We start from the raw sequence: 19,599 nt of genomic DNA, 5'->3' as shown, positions 1-19,599 counted from the left end.
ATTGATTAATAGTAAAACATAGTGTGCATGGAACGCTGTGCTTGAAAGAGATGGAACATTGCTTCAGATATGTTAGTGATTTAGCAACAAAAAACATGTATTTAATTGGCAAATTGTGCCCAGCCCCCACTGTGGGCTCTTTAGTGTCCAGGGTGAACTTCTACAGCAATAATCTGAAATGGGCAAATGTTTATAAATACTACCTTTATGTTCGCCATCGCCAGAACACATTGTTAGGCTAAACACAGAATGAGGAGGATGAATGTGTTGATGAATTAGACAATTCCCATCTCTGTCAAAAGGTAACGTGCCCCTTTAGTGCAACATTGTGTCAACTGGTAGCCATAGCTTATGCTTCCAGGTAAAAACCTCGCCGTGATCTGTCCAGAGGTGCATCTAAAGAGGCAGAAGGATCTGAGCCGTGGACCTTTGCACATGCTCTTCACTTGAATCAATTAGTTCCACAGCCAGATGCAGACTTGCCATGTGTGAAACAATATCATCATCACAAGCACACCTGGCACAAAGAGATGACACTCACCTTTTATTAAGATGGCTGCCTACATTCCAGCTCGTACATGTTAGCAAGGGTTTTGTTCCCATCACTCTGATTTGGTAATACATTCCAAGTAAACAGTTGCTGATTCCTTGCCTTAGTGTGGCCCCATCTTGCGTCAGATGGATGCAGTTGACTTTATACTGTATGAAACTCTAGCACTCACTGTTTCTGGATGCCATACACTTATACTTAGTCTTGTTTTTACAGTATGGGTTGTTCACGGTAGGTGACCGCCCCACCACCCTAAAAGCCAGTGTATCTCGCATCCCATGACTGCCTTCGTTCCTACGCTTATACTTTAAATACTATACATTCATTGTATGACTCTCAGTGCACTCTAGTGACATGGCTACAAAAGAAGGTGGACACATGATTGCAAACACTGAAGCTCTGCCCCCCCCCCCACTAGTAAAGGCAATAGTATGGACCAGCAAAGGATCGCCAATCACAGCATTCAAGACAGCACACTCAATGTTAAATTTGATGCACACTTAATACCAAATGGAGGGCCCTATTCTGCGGATAACCAAGCAATGGGCAAAATGCGTTATCAACGAGTTTGAACTAATTGGGATGAGATTCTATGACAAGTAAAACACCAGATAAAAACAAAGCACATTTTCAACATGAAGCCTCCTGGAAATTCCAGTCCGGTAATCAAGAATGTTTTTTGACTCAAGCCAGATTGAATGGATTGTGTTCTGGGTATTGGACTGCCTTTGTCCAGTGGAAAACCAAGTTAGTTTCTATAGGTTAAATAAGGAGATACTAGGTGAAACCAAAATGCTCCTCTGGACACCAATAACCAATTTCAACATGACATTGGAACTTTTCTCCACAATGGTGCATAACATGTCTAAGGACCCACATGCTGGCAATGGGATCCATTAGAAGAAATGTGCAGCTGGTCAACTGAAATGTTCACCAGGGAAATGATTTCTTTGAAAACAAGCTCATTTTCTTCAAAGCCGAAACTAATACAAGGATCATGTATGAAAGCAGAACCGTGTGTGTCAAACAATGGTGTTTCTTTAGCCTCAATTTTCTGCATTACTTTGAAAACAAAACTGTCCTTCATCTGTTTAAGGTCTTTCGATAAGTTATATCGGCGGCATCAGCCCTGCACATCTTGCCATGCCAGACACTGCGATGGATGTGCCCAAACTCTGTTCATTCAGTTACTCAAGGTGTCCCACAGCTATTTTTCCCATGACAAGAATAGTCCATTCTGTGGTTCCAGTTGCAATCCACCAATCTAATATATTGTTTACCATCCTTCTTCCAGCCTTCTGCCCTGCAGTCCCCTGTTGTATACATGCAATGTGCCTTCAATCCTAGAAACGAAAGGTATCGACAGCTCAAATGTTCATTGGATTCATAGTGCCGAACACTGTATGCTTCCTTTCTACGTTAGCCATTTTGTCAGTCTGTCGGACTGTAATTGAAAGCGCTTCCATTTTGGATGGAGCCATTGATTTCACTTTTTGGGTTCTCTCTCTCCACCTTCTCGCGGCTGAAAATGGTATCCTGGTCACTTTCAAACTCTGACTCCGATATCATCAGACTAGAGTTGTGTTCTGTGCTTCTGTGCTTTATACCTGCAAACAAATGACATCAAAGGTATGGTTTAAAAAATGAAAACAGGTTCCCAACGTGGGGTGGGAACATAAAATGAATTCTACTGCAACAATAATCGAGTGTAATGTAAAACACAAGCATCCCTTAATGGAGGTCACTGCTGAATGTGATTAAATTGTGCTTGATTTCCCCATTAGGGCCAAATGATGAGGTGAAAAAAACAAATGATTCCATCAGCAACTAAAACATGGAAGTAACTGGGGGAGGTAATCAAAAGATGTGGGCACCCATGGACAAGCCACACTCTTGCAACGGCTACTGATTTTAAAAATAGTAGTACATTATTTGCTTCAAACTCCCACTAATAAAGAGCAGAAGAAATTTAGTTTTCAATGAGAATTGCTTCAAAATTTCATTGTAGGATGTCACAGAGGAAAATATACGTGGTTGTAAAACAATTCAATTTAAACATACATATTTGCAAAGTAAACATTCCTGAGTCCCAAAAGTACACAATGCATCTTATTCATTATTTTCCGTGTTATCTTCGCATGTTGCGTCTTGGATAATTGCCATCAAATAACTGACATGTTTGCAGTAGACTGGCGATGGATATTGAGTATCAATGGAGACATAGAGAATTGTATCCCATAACAGTACTCAGCCGTTCTTAGAAGGCACAGCGAGATCGGGGTCCTGTGTCACTTTTAGTGGGAAAGACATATAAAACATTAATGGCCTGGCCATGCCAAATCTGCACCTAAGGATTGCCCATCTGTTCTCTGTCATAAAGCCAAGTGGTTGGAAAATAACCAAAGAAATGTTTGCATGGCTTTTACTGCCTGCTCCCAAGCTACTTCCTCTACTTTCAACCTCTCTTCTCATAAACCACCTAAAAACACTCAAACAACACATTTTCCTGGTCCCAGCTCAATCCAGACTCTGACACCAATTAGTTTATTAATGCACTTCTTGTATTCTCCTAATCCCACATGTAGTGTTGATTTTAGGAAGATTAGTTATATGTGGATGGAGTCTGGATCCTGGGCCTGTGATTGGTCCATGAGTGGCATTTCCTGATAGTTTGTGTTTCTGGGGCTGCCCCATCTTCCTCTGTGTACAAAGGCTTCATAACAGTGGTCAGCCATCTTGGAGCTTCAGCAACTGTGTGTACCTGAAGTCAACATCCAGGGATCAGTGGGACCTGATATTTGGATTTGCGAGAACCTATGACCGTGAGAAAAAAATTGTTTGGGCTAAGGGCTCGCGAGACAATGGCAGGAGATCACACCCTTGTAGAACTATACTGTAGGACTGGAGTCCCTGTGGGTATTCCTCTCACGCCCCTCTGTAGTTCTACCAGTGGCATTAACCTTCCGAAAGAGCCCAGGTTGATCATGCTGTCTGTGTGATAAGTCCCTCCCAAGCTCACAGTTGGGAGTGGGGTAGACCCAGGAATCCTCCTCATGCCAGTGGGCCCTACATCACATAGCATGTGGCAGCACCCAGACCACTTGGCCACCCCTTCACATCCCCTGCAGAAAGGTAGGGTACTTTATCATATATCTCTCCCCTTTTCCTCTGGCTTCCTCAGTGAGAGATAACTGGGGGGATTGAAGGGGAGGGGGGGTTGGAGGCCATTTCTCGAGGCCCTGAGAATGTCTCCCTGATGTCCAGAGGCCACTCTAAGGTCATATCACAGCTCCCTATCGAGCAGTCCATCCTGTCCCAGGATTCTGACTTCTAGGGTTCTCCACGAGGGTCCTCTTTTTACATCCCATGGAACCACTGATCGAATTGTGAAAGATTTCTCCCAACAATTACCTTTTCAGATAGCCCAGCCATTTAGTGATGTCTGCTGACATTCAGAGTTTGGAAGGGCTTACAGTGTTTGACCTTCCAGCACCAGGGCGCTATAGTATTTTCACACTCCTTTTCCGTAGGCCAGCATTTCTCATATCACCAAGGCTTCTAGATCTTTGTCAGGCTTTGGAGGGAGCCAACACTCTTCCTCCTTCCTCTCACTGGTGTACAGGAACACAATTACTAATATCCATTGATTCTGGGGAGGTTGAGTATAACATTTCCTTGCCAAGCTGCCCATGGTCCCACAAGCATAGTGTGGATGAGTGGCCAATCAGATAATGTTGCTCCTAGTTTCCTCTGCTCTTGCGGATGTGTCAACAAGCTTCAATAGAGGTTATGCCTGGTGGATGGTGTGGATCCTGTTCTTGGGAGAAGAGTTACGCCTAGTGAATCTCTTCTAACAGGAGCTTGGGCCGATGGCAGTTTTTTGGCCACTGTCTGTGGTCCCGCCCGCTTCCACTGTCGGGCTGTCAGGTAACTGCAACTGTTTTGATGGTGGATTCCAAAGATTGGTGGTGTAAGTGACAAATCTGACCTTGGGAAGGCACATTGGAAAGAAAGCCACACATTGTTCCACGACCAACTCCCCCACCTTCTCTAACATGCTTTCCTCCAGGTATCTTTCGAGTGTGTACCAGATTTGGTAGCTTGTTTGACAAGATGTTTCTAGCGGCAGTAACCCACATCACATATCTGCTGCCTGTGATATTCCTTGCAGAATCCCAGCCTCTCGTGCATCCTGCCTAGGAAGTTGTCTGTCCACCGCATCTGGAGGTCTCCCATACAAAGTGGTGCAATATATGGGGCCAAGCACTTCTTATCCCATTTGCTTGCTTGGGTAATCCACGTAACATTGCGAAAGAATGCCTGGCTCTTTACCTGAGACAAACCTTTGCAGCTGGGCTAAAGGGTTCTATGTTCATTTGCCGACACAATTCCATCAAAAAAAACTCATCGATTTTCTTATTTCTATTGAGGTGGGTTCTCCCTCAAGTCCCCCCTTCCCTGTATTTAATGACGCACCCCAAACCCCTTCCGCCCCCTTTCTCCCCTTAACCACCACTCTATAGGTCAATGAGTTTTTTCAATGGAATTGTGGCATAACAAATTCCATCGAAAAAAAAACATTGGCGAAACGACAGCATACAGTGCTAAAGATGATGTTGGGGCTTCGGTAGTCATGGTTTTCAGATGTTTAAAGATGGACAGTCTGTCCAGGATTTCCACCCAGGTAGGAGACCTCCTGGATAGATCTTCCGTCTCTGCATCCATAGCCTCCACCTAGCCTAGAGGTACTTGTTCCAGAGATTGGGAAGTTTTCTGGGCCTCTCTGTCATGAACTGTTTTGTACACCTTCCTCACTCTCTGAAGCCTGGCTAGACTCTCCCCAACTTCAATCCAATGGCTTTGATCTCACCTGCCGAGACAAGAATTTGGAGTACTTTTAGTGTGTACTCTTTCAAGTCTGCAGGGTGAAGACAATGCTGGAGTTGAGTCTTCAGCCAGGTAAAGGGAATATAGGTTTATGATGGTCTTCTTGGTGCTGGGTCACTGAGGGGCGGGTCTCTTCTGCATATTAGACCATGCAATGCTGTTATTCCTCTGGTGTTGGGACTCTTGGTGAAGATTTTAGCAGTTTCTGAGCAGTCTTTGGTTGATGGACTTGGACTCTAAGGGCCTTTTCACAGAGATGACTTCTGGGAGATTTGCTGTTGATAGGATCATTTGCTTCAGGGACTGCTTCAGAGTAGGATCCTAGGAGACTTAGGCAGCCCCCAAACCACGTTTTTTTCTCTGGAAGAACCCCACATTTGTCCTGTGGTTGTATAACTGTTTAACATGTGTAACTCCCCCCTAGTGTGGAAAGCCCTAGGATGTATACCGATGCATCCTACGTATGAATCAAAAGGTCATTAAGCAGTGTCAATCAAACAGGCACATAGACTTAAGTGGGTTTAGAAAGGGATGTATTTACAAATAACAAAAGGAAAGGGCTCAACACAGGAGGAGGTCTTGTCACATTCCAAGGTGGGTTTATAAATGCTTGTTATCAGTCCTATTGGTGTTGTACCCTTCCTTATGAGATGAGAAGCATCCACAGGTCGCTTTGTGCTACTCTCCAGATCTGGATGACTACTGATAGGAGTGTTATGCTTGCTTCTTCCCTGCTTTTATAGGCTATTTTTGGTGTTGAAGGAAAGGATTCCACCTTTGACTATGGGGATTGTGGGTCACTCCCGAACCATCTCTTCTAGCTAGCCTCTTCCATGCCCTCTGCCGGGTTCTCATCCTGGACTTGCTCTCCTTTCCTCTCACTAAAATCTTCTTCCTGGTACCTCCTCAAACTTCTGTGGTGAGCTTATACCTAATACTGCCACCCCGCCCCCAGCCCACTAGATGCCGGACATATCTGTGGGATCTTCCCTCTATTTTTGCGTCTATATCGATTTCTCCTTTGATGTTCTCCGTCTTTAAGCTTTAATGGGTCTTTTGCCCTGGGGTTGTTCTCCCCCTTTCATTCTCCTGGCTCAGCGTCTCATTCCTGGGGTATCTTCCTCCATTTTCTTTGCTTCCTATGGCTTTACTTGCTCTCTCAGGTTGAAGGGTACATTCCTTCCCTTTCTAACTAGACTACTTAGCTCATTTTATCTTTAGTCTCCTGCTTCTTCTAGGGCTCTTCCCCCTTGGTTGGGTTCTATGTTTATTGTTCATTCTAAATGGACCAACACATTGAGCCTCATTATGCGTTTCCCAGTATCCCGCCCGTAATTTCGGCAGGATACCGGGAAACTGCCCTTACCACCTCTGCCACCTGATATCCCGGTTTTATTGGGATATTACGGGCAGCACAGTGGAAGTTACCATGCACATAGGACTCCATGGGATGGGATTATTGCAATTACTGGGGCCTGAACAGGCCTGCCTGCTGGGAGATCTGTGGCCCTCAACAGCAAACTTGAAGTGTGCCAGTCCTGAAAAAATGCCAGAGCTGTAATTACCAGCATTATTTCTGGCATTTTTTCCAGACCGGCACACTTGTAATGAGCCCCATAGACTGCTCAACTCTTAAGTCATTGTCGTGCTGTACTGCACAACATATATACATTTTCATGTTCATGTGGTGACTGATTGCCACCTGGTAGACGTCGGAATGTACTCTTCATCTTCAGATGTATATATTAAAAGCTTTTCATTGGCTTCTTCTTTTCCTTCTTCCTTTGCAGCTCTTCTTGATTTTGTGTCTATGCTCTTTCCATCCCTCTGGTTTCATTCATTCCATTTCCTTGCTTCTATCTTCCTTTCTTTATTTCCTTCCCTTTTCCCATGTTGTGCAGAGGCTCCAACTAAAACCTCTTTCCACCTGTCCACCCGCAGCCCATGGTCCTCGTATTCTTGTTGTTTCCAGACTACAGTATTGCTCCACCCCCTCCTGCCCGTATCCTTTTCTGTGTCCCCTGCCCCCTTCCCAACTACTCCCCTTTCTTTTTCCCTTCCCGAAACCCTGCATTCCTCTGCTCCCCTGACCACATAATTGCATTACTCCCTCTAACTCCAATCCCTGCTGCCACCTCATCTCCAAACTAAACCATTTCCCTCTCCCCAACAGAAACTGGTAGACCAGGCTAGCAGGTTGGCCACCTTAATCAAACGAACAGTCTAGCCTGTCAAGTAGTTTATGATGAGCAGGTTGACTCAAATATCACTTGGGAGTCAATCAATAGACCCAATACCCTTTGGTTGCACCAATGGCCTTTGTTGCTTCTCTTAACCTATGGGTATCTCTCCCTCCAACCTCTGGCTAACTTTCTCTCCAATCTCTGGCGTATCTCTCTCCCCATTGTCTGCAGTAACTCTCTCATCACCCTCTGGGGCATCTCCCCCATATTGTCTGAGATATATCTCTTGCCGCCTCTGCGTTATCTCTTTTCCCACATTCTGAGTTATTTGTTTTCACAACCTATAGAGTATCTCTCCCTCCAACATCATTGGTGCCTCTCCCCAATGCCAGGGGTACCTCTCTTCCCAAACTCTGTGCTATCTCTTTACCTTCATCTGCAGTTCTTCACACCTCTTTCCTGCTGAGAAGCTATCTCCTCTAATCCCCTTCAAATCTCCTCCTGGTATTTCATCTAGCCACCTCTACTTTGTTTTTCTCCTCGTACACTCCCCTTCTCTTGGTCTCTGCTCACTTCAAACTTCTATGCCACCCATTTTCTCCATTTGCTTCTTAACCAAGCCCAAAAGGTAGTTTTTTTATTATAGGCAGAGCAAGGCAAGCAGTTTGTCACAACACGCCTGTGCCAGATGATGCCGAAGCCGAAAACCTTGTGTTTCGGCTAGATCTGAAAGGTCTTGCTGGGAGATGGTAATAACCTGTTCTCATCCAATTAAACTTTACACCCTCAAGCAATAACAAGATTGAAGGCAGAAAATCTGTACCACTTAACCCATTTGAATTTACAAAAAATGTCTGCGACAATCCTCAGCATTCATTCCAGACCAGTGGACCCAGATTGGTACAAGTGTGGTTTCTGTGGAAGATGACGAAAAGGTTTTTTCCTTAATGCAATATCTAAGGTACTGGAAGAGGATTTGGATTTCCTTTGCATATTAATGACTTGGTCCATCCAAATATTAGAATCTTGTCACACACCTGCCCTGATAAAAATGTGGCAGGTTTGCTTTGTTTTATAGGCAGGACTAAATAATCATGGAACTTTGATTTCCTAATTTATCTCATTCAGAGGCCCTTTAAAGTGGCCATAACCCTGAGTTCCAACTTCGATGGGTGATAATTGTATGTAAATGTTCTAAGAACAGGGCTCTGGCGAAAGTGCTACACAAATAAGAAATCATTATCATGTTGGCCTTTTGGTCTCTATTATACAAATGCTTACAAGGCTACATGTCTCTTTAAATCATGATCTTGGAAGAAGCTCACTAGGGAAACATGCAGGATGAAGTTAGATTCTAATCGGATAGCATATGACATCTAGCAATCCAAAGGTTACGCTAATCTCTTTGGTGACTCAGAAGAGTATTTCATTGTCCTGTGGAAAAATTGCAAGCCGAAATCTGTAGCTATGCACCACAAGTGATTTTTCTAAGAACTGAACACATTGCTTTGTGCAACAAAAAAGTTGGCAGGTGCCTATGAAGTCTATATTAAGCTAATTTATACCTCGCCTATAATACATCTGAATGTGTCTTTCTATTAATAGCCTCACTTTGTGCATTCAGCGTTACCACAGCACCACAACTGGTAGTGCAGTTTCTTTAATTGACGGTACACAGATTAAAAAAAGGTAACCACCCATTATGCATAATGTATATGTCATTAGTTTCATGCAGTTCTATCATCCCAAGTATATCCAATTATATTGTTCTGCTTTTACCCCAAAATATCTATATATCTATCTATATATATATATCCTTTAGAAGGACAGTCCTTCTGTAGTTCCAATTCTAAATTACCACACTGTCATTTAAATCCCATGTTCACCTTGTTGCCAATTCGTGCCAACACGTGTTTCACAACATAAGTCTCACATATTGATAACCTGTTGTGAGATACTTCAGGGCTTTTAAGTATCCCAAACCACAATCAAACTTGTCAATTATCCCATACCAAGATGAATATTCATTAACCAAGCCAAAGAAACATCGATAACAATATGTTCAAAGCAACTGGAAAGAAAAACAAAGAAAAATCAAAATTAGTCATTGCATTAATGATAGGAACTATTGATCAGATAGTGACAATTCACTAGCATATCTCTTTTAATTACAGTATGAGAAAAATGTATAGAAACGTGCAGATATTCTCCCAAATCACACACAGCATATGTCATCCCTCATATCTCTTTGAAAAAGATCTCCTCTACATACACGTATCACATACCTGGTGAAACGATGTCTCACAAATAGGCTAAAGATTTTTTTTAGCTCAAATTGTTCTTGGCACCTCTTAGGTTAAATGTGCCATTGGAAATAACAAATGATATGTGCACTTTGTGTAAGAATGTACTAATGATAAAATAAGACTCTTGATTCACCAATTATTTCCTTCTCCAAATGTGTTTTATCTTTTTCCTCAGTAAATTCAATTATTGATCTGTTCCAAATGTAACATGATGAGCAAAATCAGACCAGATAAGGCTTTACATATATTTGGGTGCCCTTAATTATGATCTTTAGATTGGAATATTCACTATCATATTGTGTTTTACTATATCCAATATCTTGTACCATTACGACTAAAGTACAAGGATCTATGACAAAAAAAATACCTCACGTAATTTCTACGTTTTCTTGTATGTGAAGAACTACCGCATGATAACGGCTTGCAAACCAGCATTCCAGTTATTTGTGTGCCATCTTGTAGTCTTATTTATTTCATGCTCTGAACATAAAAGAGGGACTCGTTTTTCTTCTTGAGGTGTGTTCTCTACTCACCATCTTGGAAGGTGTCCCATACTCATGTACCAAGGGACAAAGTGTATTGTATTACTCATATTGTCTTTGATAATCCACTGTCAAGTCTAAGCTGTTCTATTGTGTGTAAATAGCAGTTGGTGCACACACATTTACCTCAAGGTATTAGTTTAATATTTAGCCTTATTAATGAATATATGTTTTTCATGCACGAAAAACCACTAGTCAAAATGACATTTCTGTTTGTCTCATTCAACACATTATTATTATTATGGTATTTATTGAGCGCAGACCTAGCTTTGAGAAGCAACAGAGCGCTTTACAGAGGTATACAACAGTCCAGATGCATAACGGAGTGCTTTTCAGAGGTAACAATGGAACATATATACAGCGGGGGTAGGATAGAGAGGACACAGAGGAGGGGAATAGCTTTACACGGTGGGGGGATGATGGGGACGGACAGTGTCTAGCTAGTCAGGTGATGCGAGGGGTGTAGATTAAACATACAAAACAGGACTGGTTACCCTATGTCTGCTGATTCCTTATGCACCATATTAGTATATGCTGGTTCTCAGTTTTCATTGAATCAGTTTAATTTCTTAAACATACCAAAAATTATTTATGATCTTGCTGTCCATCCTTTTAGCAACATACAAGTACTTCTATGATATAGATGTGTGTATGATGCTAATGTCCAATTTGTAATAAGACCCTTGTTCTCTATGATTATGGCTCTATACATGTATTTTAATGTCTTCATGTACATCCCCCAAAGCTGATACCATAAGGTTTTCAATATACCCACATAGCTGCCACAAGTTTAGTAAAGTTATCCAGAGGCCATTGTTTCCCATTTTAATAGTTGAGTGGTTGGCATTGCTATGTGCACACTGGAATGCAAATAATTTGCTATGAGTTTGGGAGTATTTACTGTTTTGCTAATACCTATTAATTGGTGGTGCGAAAATCAAGTATGTTATAGCCCTGGTTCAAATCCTTGAGCGCTTATCTTTTGACTTTGGCACACCTAGTTGATTGGTTTAAACAGTTCTCTTCGTCGGTTCTTTATGATGCTGTGAATTTCTCTTCTATTTTATCTCTCCTTTTCTTGTTTTTCCTTCCTCTCTTTCTTCCCCCCTCCTTTCTCCTTTTTTCTCTTTTTCTTTTCTGTTTTCTGTTTGTCACAGTTTACAATTGAATGTAATTGTAAAAAAATGTCATTGCTAAAAAATTGTTTTACAATTTGAATGCAATAAATTAAAAAAATAATACCTAATTATTAGTGTCATTCATACTACTACTGATCATTCGCAAAAACAATTAAATTCAAGGTCTGTATTTAATTCTTCATTAGTACTTCTAAAGTAGAAGATTATTTTTGCTTCTTGCTGTTGTATATTTTTCTGTCTCATCTTCTTGAACAGCTTTCACTTCTCTCAATTTCACAATGCTGAAGTTCTTCTAATTTTCCATTAATGTGTCATCGATTTTCCAATTTTGGGCTAAATGGTTAATTTCAATGGCTCTTAGATGTTCATAAATTCTGAATCTTCAGTGGTCCGATTGTACTTCCTATATACAGTAATTCCATACATGTCAAACATACTTCTACAATTTAGGTTCATGTTTGGGTGTTATATTATTTCTCATCAACTTCTTCACTTTCATTTCAGCATCCTAGATGTATTTATCATCGTAGCCTTCAAGCTTTCGCATTGCTCATCAAAAAAATATGTTTTTAGTGCAATTTCACTTTGCTCTCAATAACTCTGCTCCATTGACTTGTATGACTAGGAATTTAGAAAAGAAATGGATGCAAACTGTTGACTATAAGGGCAAGATTTCATTTAAAAAGCAGATGCAAAATTACAAACTGGATGCTTCACGGCCAGGAAGGAACACTTTAGTGACAGAATAGACAGCAATTCCTGAAAGAAATCGGCAATTTGCAGGAAATGACAGCCACCTTTACTCCATCTCAAATGTTAGGAGATAAGTGGATAATTTAGCTGGGTATTTTGCACAAAAGATTGCGAAGATAAGGGCTGATATCCTAAACCAAGGAAAGACTATAGACAATATTAATAAGGATATCTCATTAACTACCTCCTTTGGACCGTTCACAGATTGATCCATCACAGACTTAGAGCTACTGATAAACACCACACAATGTTCATGCTCTGCATTGAACCCAGTCACCTCTAAGATCTTCAAGGACAGATTACATCTTTTGAAAGCAGATATTGTTTCTTTGTTTAAGGCATTCTTGAGATCAGGGCTAGTTCCAGAGTTTTGGAAACATGCCTCTGCACATCCTTGTTTGAAGATGCCATCCTTTGACCCAGGTGACCTGAGAAATGTTTGCTCTAAATCTCAACTTCTACCCCCATCAAAACAGCAGGATGAAGAGTGTAGCAGAAGTTGCAGAGGTTTGTACAGGACCAGTATCCCCTAGACAATGCACAGTCAGAACTTAGACCGGGTTGGGGTACAGAGATTGTTATGTTGCCCATTAATGATCAACTTCAAGAAAGGCTGATGACCTTGATGTGGGAGCCTCAATATTGATCTGTCAGCTGCCTTTGGCAATGCTGATCACTCAGTTCTAATGTGTCAATTGGAGAATTGCAGCAGGCGATGGGAAATCTATCTCGTCTGGCTAATTTGATTCAGTCAAATGTTTTCATTATTATGGATTATGTCAACAACACCCAGACACATATATGATTATCTGGCAACAGATATGTTATGTCCTGCAAACTGAGGCAGTCTATTATCCATAAAATGCTGGATGAATAAAAACAATCTTAAAATTAATACAAGTAAGATGAACATTATCATAATAAATGCCATACGCAGCCCATGGAATCATGCATTGTGGCAAGACTGATTTTAGTCTTGCCAAACCTCAGATCCTATTGTTCATAACCTAGGCATTCTTTTGGATGACAAATGCTCAAGACTCAATGGTGGTGAAAGCCTGCTTTTTCCACAGGAGGCAATTGAGACGATTTCTCCCGCACCTCAAATTCTCCAAAAAGGTGACAGCTGTTAATGCTTTTGTTTCACCTCGTCTGGATATTGGCATCAGCATTTATCTACGGCACTCTTTTAAATTTATAGGTTGGTAATAAAGGATCCAGAAAACAGCCACCAGACATCTTTTGAAGCTGCTCAATTATAAATGTGTGTCTTCTGGATTGGCTTTGCTGCACTGACTGCCAGTTGTGAGCAGAATTACATTTAAATGTTGGTGTCTTGTTCATAAAGCTTTATATTTAAATAAGTCCACATTTTTCCACACAGACTGCAGAGCTATTTCCCACTGCAGAATCTGAGATCACTGCAAAATTCCAACTTGGTTGTCCTCATATACAGGACAGCAGGACTGTGTGGAAACAGCTTACATCTTTTGTCATTGCAGAAATGGAATGATCAACCTGCTTAACTAAGAAATGAACACGAACGCCTTCTTTTCAGATGGAAATTGAAGACATGACCTTTTCGAAAATACAATTCATTGTACTCTGCTACTGGTTAAAGCAGTCAAAATATGCACTCAATATTCTCTAACGTGCATTGATGCCTTTGGGCGAACAAGTTTGTTTCATACAATTCCCACAAAAATAACAAATAGAAATCACCAGGAAATACCTCAATTCCCGGTTCTGATTTGGAAACTCAGAACAGAAACCTTGTGGTTATCCTCAACAGAGAGGAATATATTCACAGGGCTCAAGAACATTTGGCAACCACTGAGTGCTATGAACATGTTTTGGTTAATGACACAAAGGCTGTGGTAAAAGAATTATCAGATCTTATTGACAATTGGTACATAAAAGGGATACTTACTGATGAAGACAAACGCTGCCTGCTTGTTACACAACCGGTCATGCCAACAATATATTTTCTTCTGAAAGTACACAAAGCATTTGACAGCCTACCTCAAGTCCGCCGCATAGTAAGTGGGATTGGATGGGTTACTGAGGGTTTGTCCCAGTATATTAACAGTGCAATCAGAAAGGCGGCGACGATTCTTCCGTTATATATAAGGGATAGTACACAGGTGTTACAAATATTGCAAGATATAGTGTGGCAACCTCATTTCCAATTAGACACACTGGATGTTAAAGCATTTTACACCTCCATAGACCATCAATGAGCCATAAACTCAATAGAATACACATTCAGAAATCATTCAGCCTCTAACTATAATCATATTGTAATGATAAAAGAGTTCTTCAAATTTACATTGAATCACAATAACTTCATCTTCAATGAAGAGTACTACCTACAAACCAAAGGGGTTGCTATGGGTGCAAAGTATGCACCCCCTTTTGCTAATTTATTCATGGGACATTATGAAAGAGCACATGCTTTGATGAATAATTAATTTATGAGTAACATCAAGTTGTGGACGAGATACGTTGATGATGTAATTGGTGTATGGGCTGGTACGGAGGAACAGTTCAATCAGTATGTGAGATATCTTAACAATAACACATTTGGAATAGAATTGAAAGGCCATGTAGACCAATGCTCCACTGACTTCTTTGATCTGCATATTTACATTAAATCGGGACACATACACACCAGAACATTCAGAAAACCCACCTAAGTAAATTCTACTCTTTTTGCAACTAGTTGTCATAGACAATCAACCATTAACAATATACCGCTGGGTGAATTATCTCATGCCAGACAGAACTGAAGTGATGACAGGATTTTTGAGCGGGAGTGTAGTCTGCTCAAACAAAGATTCCAAGCAAGATGGTACTCCACAGAATGTGTCCAGAAGGCATATAATACAATTCTTAAAATTGATCGTAAAGAAATGGTGTCCCCAGAGGTCAAAGACAAAACTAATGATAATCCGTCTATTACCATTTTCACTAAACACTAAAGGGATACCAGAGTTCTGTTTAGAATTGTTTGTAAGCACTGGCACTTGTTACTAATGGATACAGATTTACACAAGTACATTGATGCCAAGCCCAAGGTTCGTGTCTGAGCCATCCCTCTCACAAGGCCTCGGAAGAATCTCCTCGACCGCAAGGTAAGCCAGGCTGCTCCCATTCATGTCCTGCACTGCGTGCACAGAGCGCAGCTATGGCGGCGTGGCAACCGCTTGCCATTTGCAACAGTGCTCTAATTAATTTCCCAGCGAATACCTGTGCGCGCCTTTACTGGCGCTTTGACAAATCCACTGACTTCTGCATACTGCTGGTGCCTGCCCTGCATCAGCCATCCCTCCAACATGGCCACTGTTTAGACCTCACCAACAAGCACTGGAGTGCCTGCTACACCACCTCCCATGTTTCGAGAGCTCTGATTGGACTTTGTTTGATCCTTTATCCAATCGACCAACCGGAAAGGCTGGAAGCCAGCCCACCACACAAGGCCCACACCAAAGGCTCCTGTCTGAGTGTGGACACGCCCTGAGAGATAGTGCTGCCAGACCACTTCTAATTTGCAACGGTTGCAAAGGCTGAGTCCTCTTAAAATGGTAAGCCTTGCCTTTCGTCCCACTACCACTTGACAATCTTGACCCACATCCCCAGTCTGCCTAAAGCTCCTGCCCACTTATTCTGGGTGCAACACACATAAAATGGAACCTCATGTTCTCTCACGAGTCAATCCTGCTTCACCACTACAAAGTGCTATGACCCATGTTTACAAATTGAGCCTATTGCGCCCTGCAATGCAAAACTGATTACAAATATGCTTTTCATTTTACCATGAAATGTTTTGCATCTAGCCATGCTGTGTCCCACAAAGTGACATTAGATGTGCTTTTAAATTGACTTATTTGTGTTTTGGATCTAGCCTTGCCGTGCCTCACAAAGTGACTCTAGATGATATTTTAAAGTGATTTACATGTGTTTTGCAACTAGCCTGCTGTGCCTTACAAAGTGACTCTAGATGAGCATTAACATTGATTTTAGATGTGCTCAGCTAACTGACTATCATGGGAATTGTACAATAATGTTGCCACTATTGTGAGCGTTGTACAAAAATGCCGACCCCCATTACAGAGCTCGGGTTGCAGCAGTAACCCCTGCTCTCTTTGGGCTCAGTAACGGGGTCAGGGGTTGCGGGGGTATCCCCCGCTTACCATTACAGTAAGCGGGGATAAGATTAAAAAAATAAAAATGAAAAAAGAGGACCCTGTCCTGTCAGTACCGCACAAAGGAGTGCACCGCAGTAAAGGTATGTGGTGGCGGTATGGGGGGGGGTCGTGGTTTTAGGGAATGCAGGCAGGCAGACAGAAGTGATCTATCTGATCACTGGGCCGCGCCGTAATTGCAGTCAACATTTTCGTCTGCGGAATTATGGGCGGCGCAGTGATAACATAGATCCCTAGCATGTACCTGCTGCCATTCAATTTCAAGTCTGCTCCATTGTATAGCTCTTAGCTGTGCTCAACTCAATCGATTTTGATCTGCACCCATAAACTACATTTACACACAACACTAGGCACACCACTATCAGACCCAGGCAAACTAATACAACCCATTTAAGTAGGCATCACCTGCGACTCACCTCGCCATGATGTCCTCCAACTCCATTTCTGGCCTATTCACCAGGCCCCACATCACCCCAGCTTGCCTACTCCAAGCCTAGTGCACACTCAAGCCATCCATCTGCCTCTCCAACCATTCATGGTATGCCACCTCCAACAACATCAAACACACACTTACCTTACAAATGTCAAACAACCTCCCTAATTCACTCAATATCCCACCATCTCCATTCCTACCCAAGGCACTCCACTTCAACTCCAGCCCACAAGGCACGAAACACATGCAGACCCTAAGCCTTAGTCAACCTTGTACCCTTGACCACCGAAATAGAAGACTAGCGTCTCGCCTACTCACAGGCAAACAACACTTACTAACCACTACCCCGCTGCTCACTTGGGGGAATGCCTGCCTCAACTCTAGAGCCACCACCCCTAGCTTCACTAGACCACCTAATCACCCCCCACAACATGTACTGCAAGAACAACGCCAAGACAACTCTGGCCCTTGAACCGAGCTGCCTCATACAGGACACTGCCACTGACCACCATCTTTATCCCACTACGACAGCTCGCCTAGCCAACAACATCCCTGCTGAACTCATCCCAGACACGGCCACCATATCTAGAGCCTCTGCCACCACCACTCCCAAACCCCCCTCCCACACTAGCCCAAAACACACACCTAGTAAGGCTGTCCCCACTCCCGACATGAAAGCGAACACCACAACACTACTCACAGGAGCGCTCATCAATGCCAGATCCCTCCTTGCTCATGCTCTTGACATCTCAGACCTCATCTCTACCAACAGACTAGACTTCTAAGCAATCACAGAATCATGACTGCACTCTCTCCCTAGCCATCCCAGATGGTTATACTATCCTGAGGAAAGGAGGAGGAGTAGCCTTAATTGCAAAAAATACCCTTGCCTTTAGAGAAATCCCAAATCAATCCATCAGCTCAGACGAGCTACTCTCAATTAAAAATGCCCTTTCTGCTACAGCCATCCTCACAATTCACTTAACTTACAGACTCCCAGGCCCCCTGCTTTCCTTCTAGGAAGACCTTGCTCATATCCTCTCCACCAACACTAAGCCCACCTCCAAAATAATCTTCTTGGGAGATATCTACCTAGGTTACAATGATCCATCTGACTCCCATGCCCTCACACTAGCCAACACCATTGCATCCCTAGGCTTCACACATCTGATTTCAAGCCCCACCCATGATAAAGGCCGCACTTTAGATTGGATAGCAAATCTCAACTGCAACACCACCATTCTAACCAACGCTCCTTGCCCCTAGTCAGACCACATGTCATTACCTTCAACATTATCGAGACAGCCCGCTCGGAGGTCCCAACTTAACCAGCTCCGGCCTCCCTCTCAAGAAACTCATGCAACATATTGCCAGCCAACATACTCCCCCTACTTCTCCCACTAACAGCACACACACACACAATCACAGAGCCAACCACTATGGTCGACCTTTATAACCAAACCCTCCTGAAAGCCATTAACAAAGTAGCACCTCTGAGTGTATGCAAGCCCAAACCAAGTGCCCACCTCAACTCTTGGTATATGCCCAGCCTCAAAACCCTACGCTCCTCTAAAAGGGCAGCAGAGAATATCCGGATACAAACACCCACCAACGAGAATAAACAGCACTTCACAGCCCTTTCCAAGAAATACAAAAAGCCATTTTACAAACCAAAAGCTCCATCTACAACAGGAGAATAGAAGAAGCTAACTGGCACAAGAGAGCTCTTTGCCATTCTAAACTAGCTAGAAACACCAGCTCCCCAGAAGATAGCCCCACCAAAGATGTCAGTTGGTGCAAGAACATCCAAAACGCACTCCTAGACAAAATCTCCCTACTCCAAACTAAAATCACCACCAAATAAAACAAACTCCCAACACCTATCCAGCCCCCTGACCAACATCCCCCCACCTCTCCCTCCACCCCCTGGCTCAAATTCATCCCGATCACGGCTACCAAAACCACTAAAATCATCAAAGGACTGAAATCATCAAAATGCCAAGGAGACATCTTCGCGGCCACCCTCATAAAGGATTGCGCCAAAGAGATTGCTCCCTTCATTATGTCACTAATTAACAACTCCTTCTCCACTGGCAAAGTCCCAGAGAATCTAAAAGAAGCCTGGGTACTCCTCCTCCTTAAGAAGCCCACACTTGACGCCAACATACCCACCAACCTCCGACCCATCACGCCCGTACCCTTCCTCCTCAAAATACTTGACAATGCAGCCTATCTGCAAATTCAAAACCATCTCGAATCCCACAAACTCCTCGGCATTCGCCAATTGGGCTTCTGCCCCGGGCATGGAATGGAATCCGCCCTCCTGGACTTAAAAATCCAAATGGACGAAATCAAAGACAATGGCAACATGGCTGTCGACCCCCTCCTCGACTTCTCAGCAGCCTTCGATCTGGTCGATCAAAAGATTCTTTGTCAACACCTCTCCTCAGCTGCCCACTTCTCAACCAAAGTCATCGCCTGGATCAAGTCCTTCCTCTCCAACTGCACTATGAGAGTGTTCTCCACCTCAGCACCAGCCCCACCCTCACCAGTCACCTGCGGAGTGCCTCAAGGCTCATGTATCTTACCAACCTTGTATAA

At 42.8% G+C, this 19,599-nt stretch overlaps 1 protein-coding gene across 5 annotated transcripts in view; it reads right to left on the bottom strand.

The window, feature by feature from the left end:
* Positions 1 to 523: 523 nt before the first annotated feature.
* The window catches only part of KIAA0319 (KIAA0319 ortholog), an 806,237-nt gene continuing 787,161 nt past the window's right edge, over positions 524 to 19,599 (bottom strand). For all 5 annotated transcript variants that reach the window (XM_069613622.1, XM_069613623.1, XM_069613620.1 and 2 more), the window contains one exon: positions 524 to 2,157. In XM_069613622.1, the coding sequence (XP_069469723.1) occupies positions 1,982 to 2,157 (176 nt within the window). In that variant the 3' untranslated portion in view covers positions 524 to 1,981. The remainder of the gene's footprint in view (positions 2,158 to 19,599) is intronic.

This window comes from Ambystoma mexicanum, chromosome 5p (assembly GCF_040938575.1).
Source record: "Ambystoma mexicanum isolate Mex_15411 chromosome 5p, UKY_AmexF1_1, whole genome shotgun sequence".
NCBI classification, from domain to species: domain Eukaryota; kingdom Metazoa; phylum Chordata; class Amphibia; order Caudata; family Ambystomatidae; genus Ambystoma; species Ambystoma mexicanum.
Note: the sequence above shows the minus strand (reverse complement) of the source record. Positions and strands in the feature narration are given on the sequence as shown.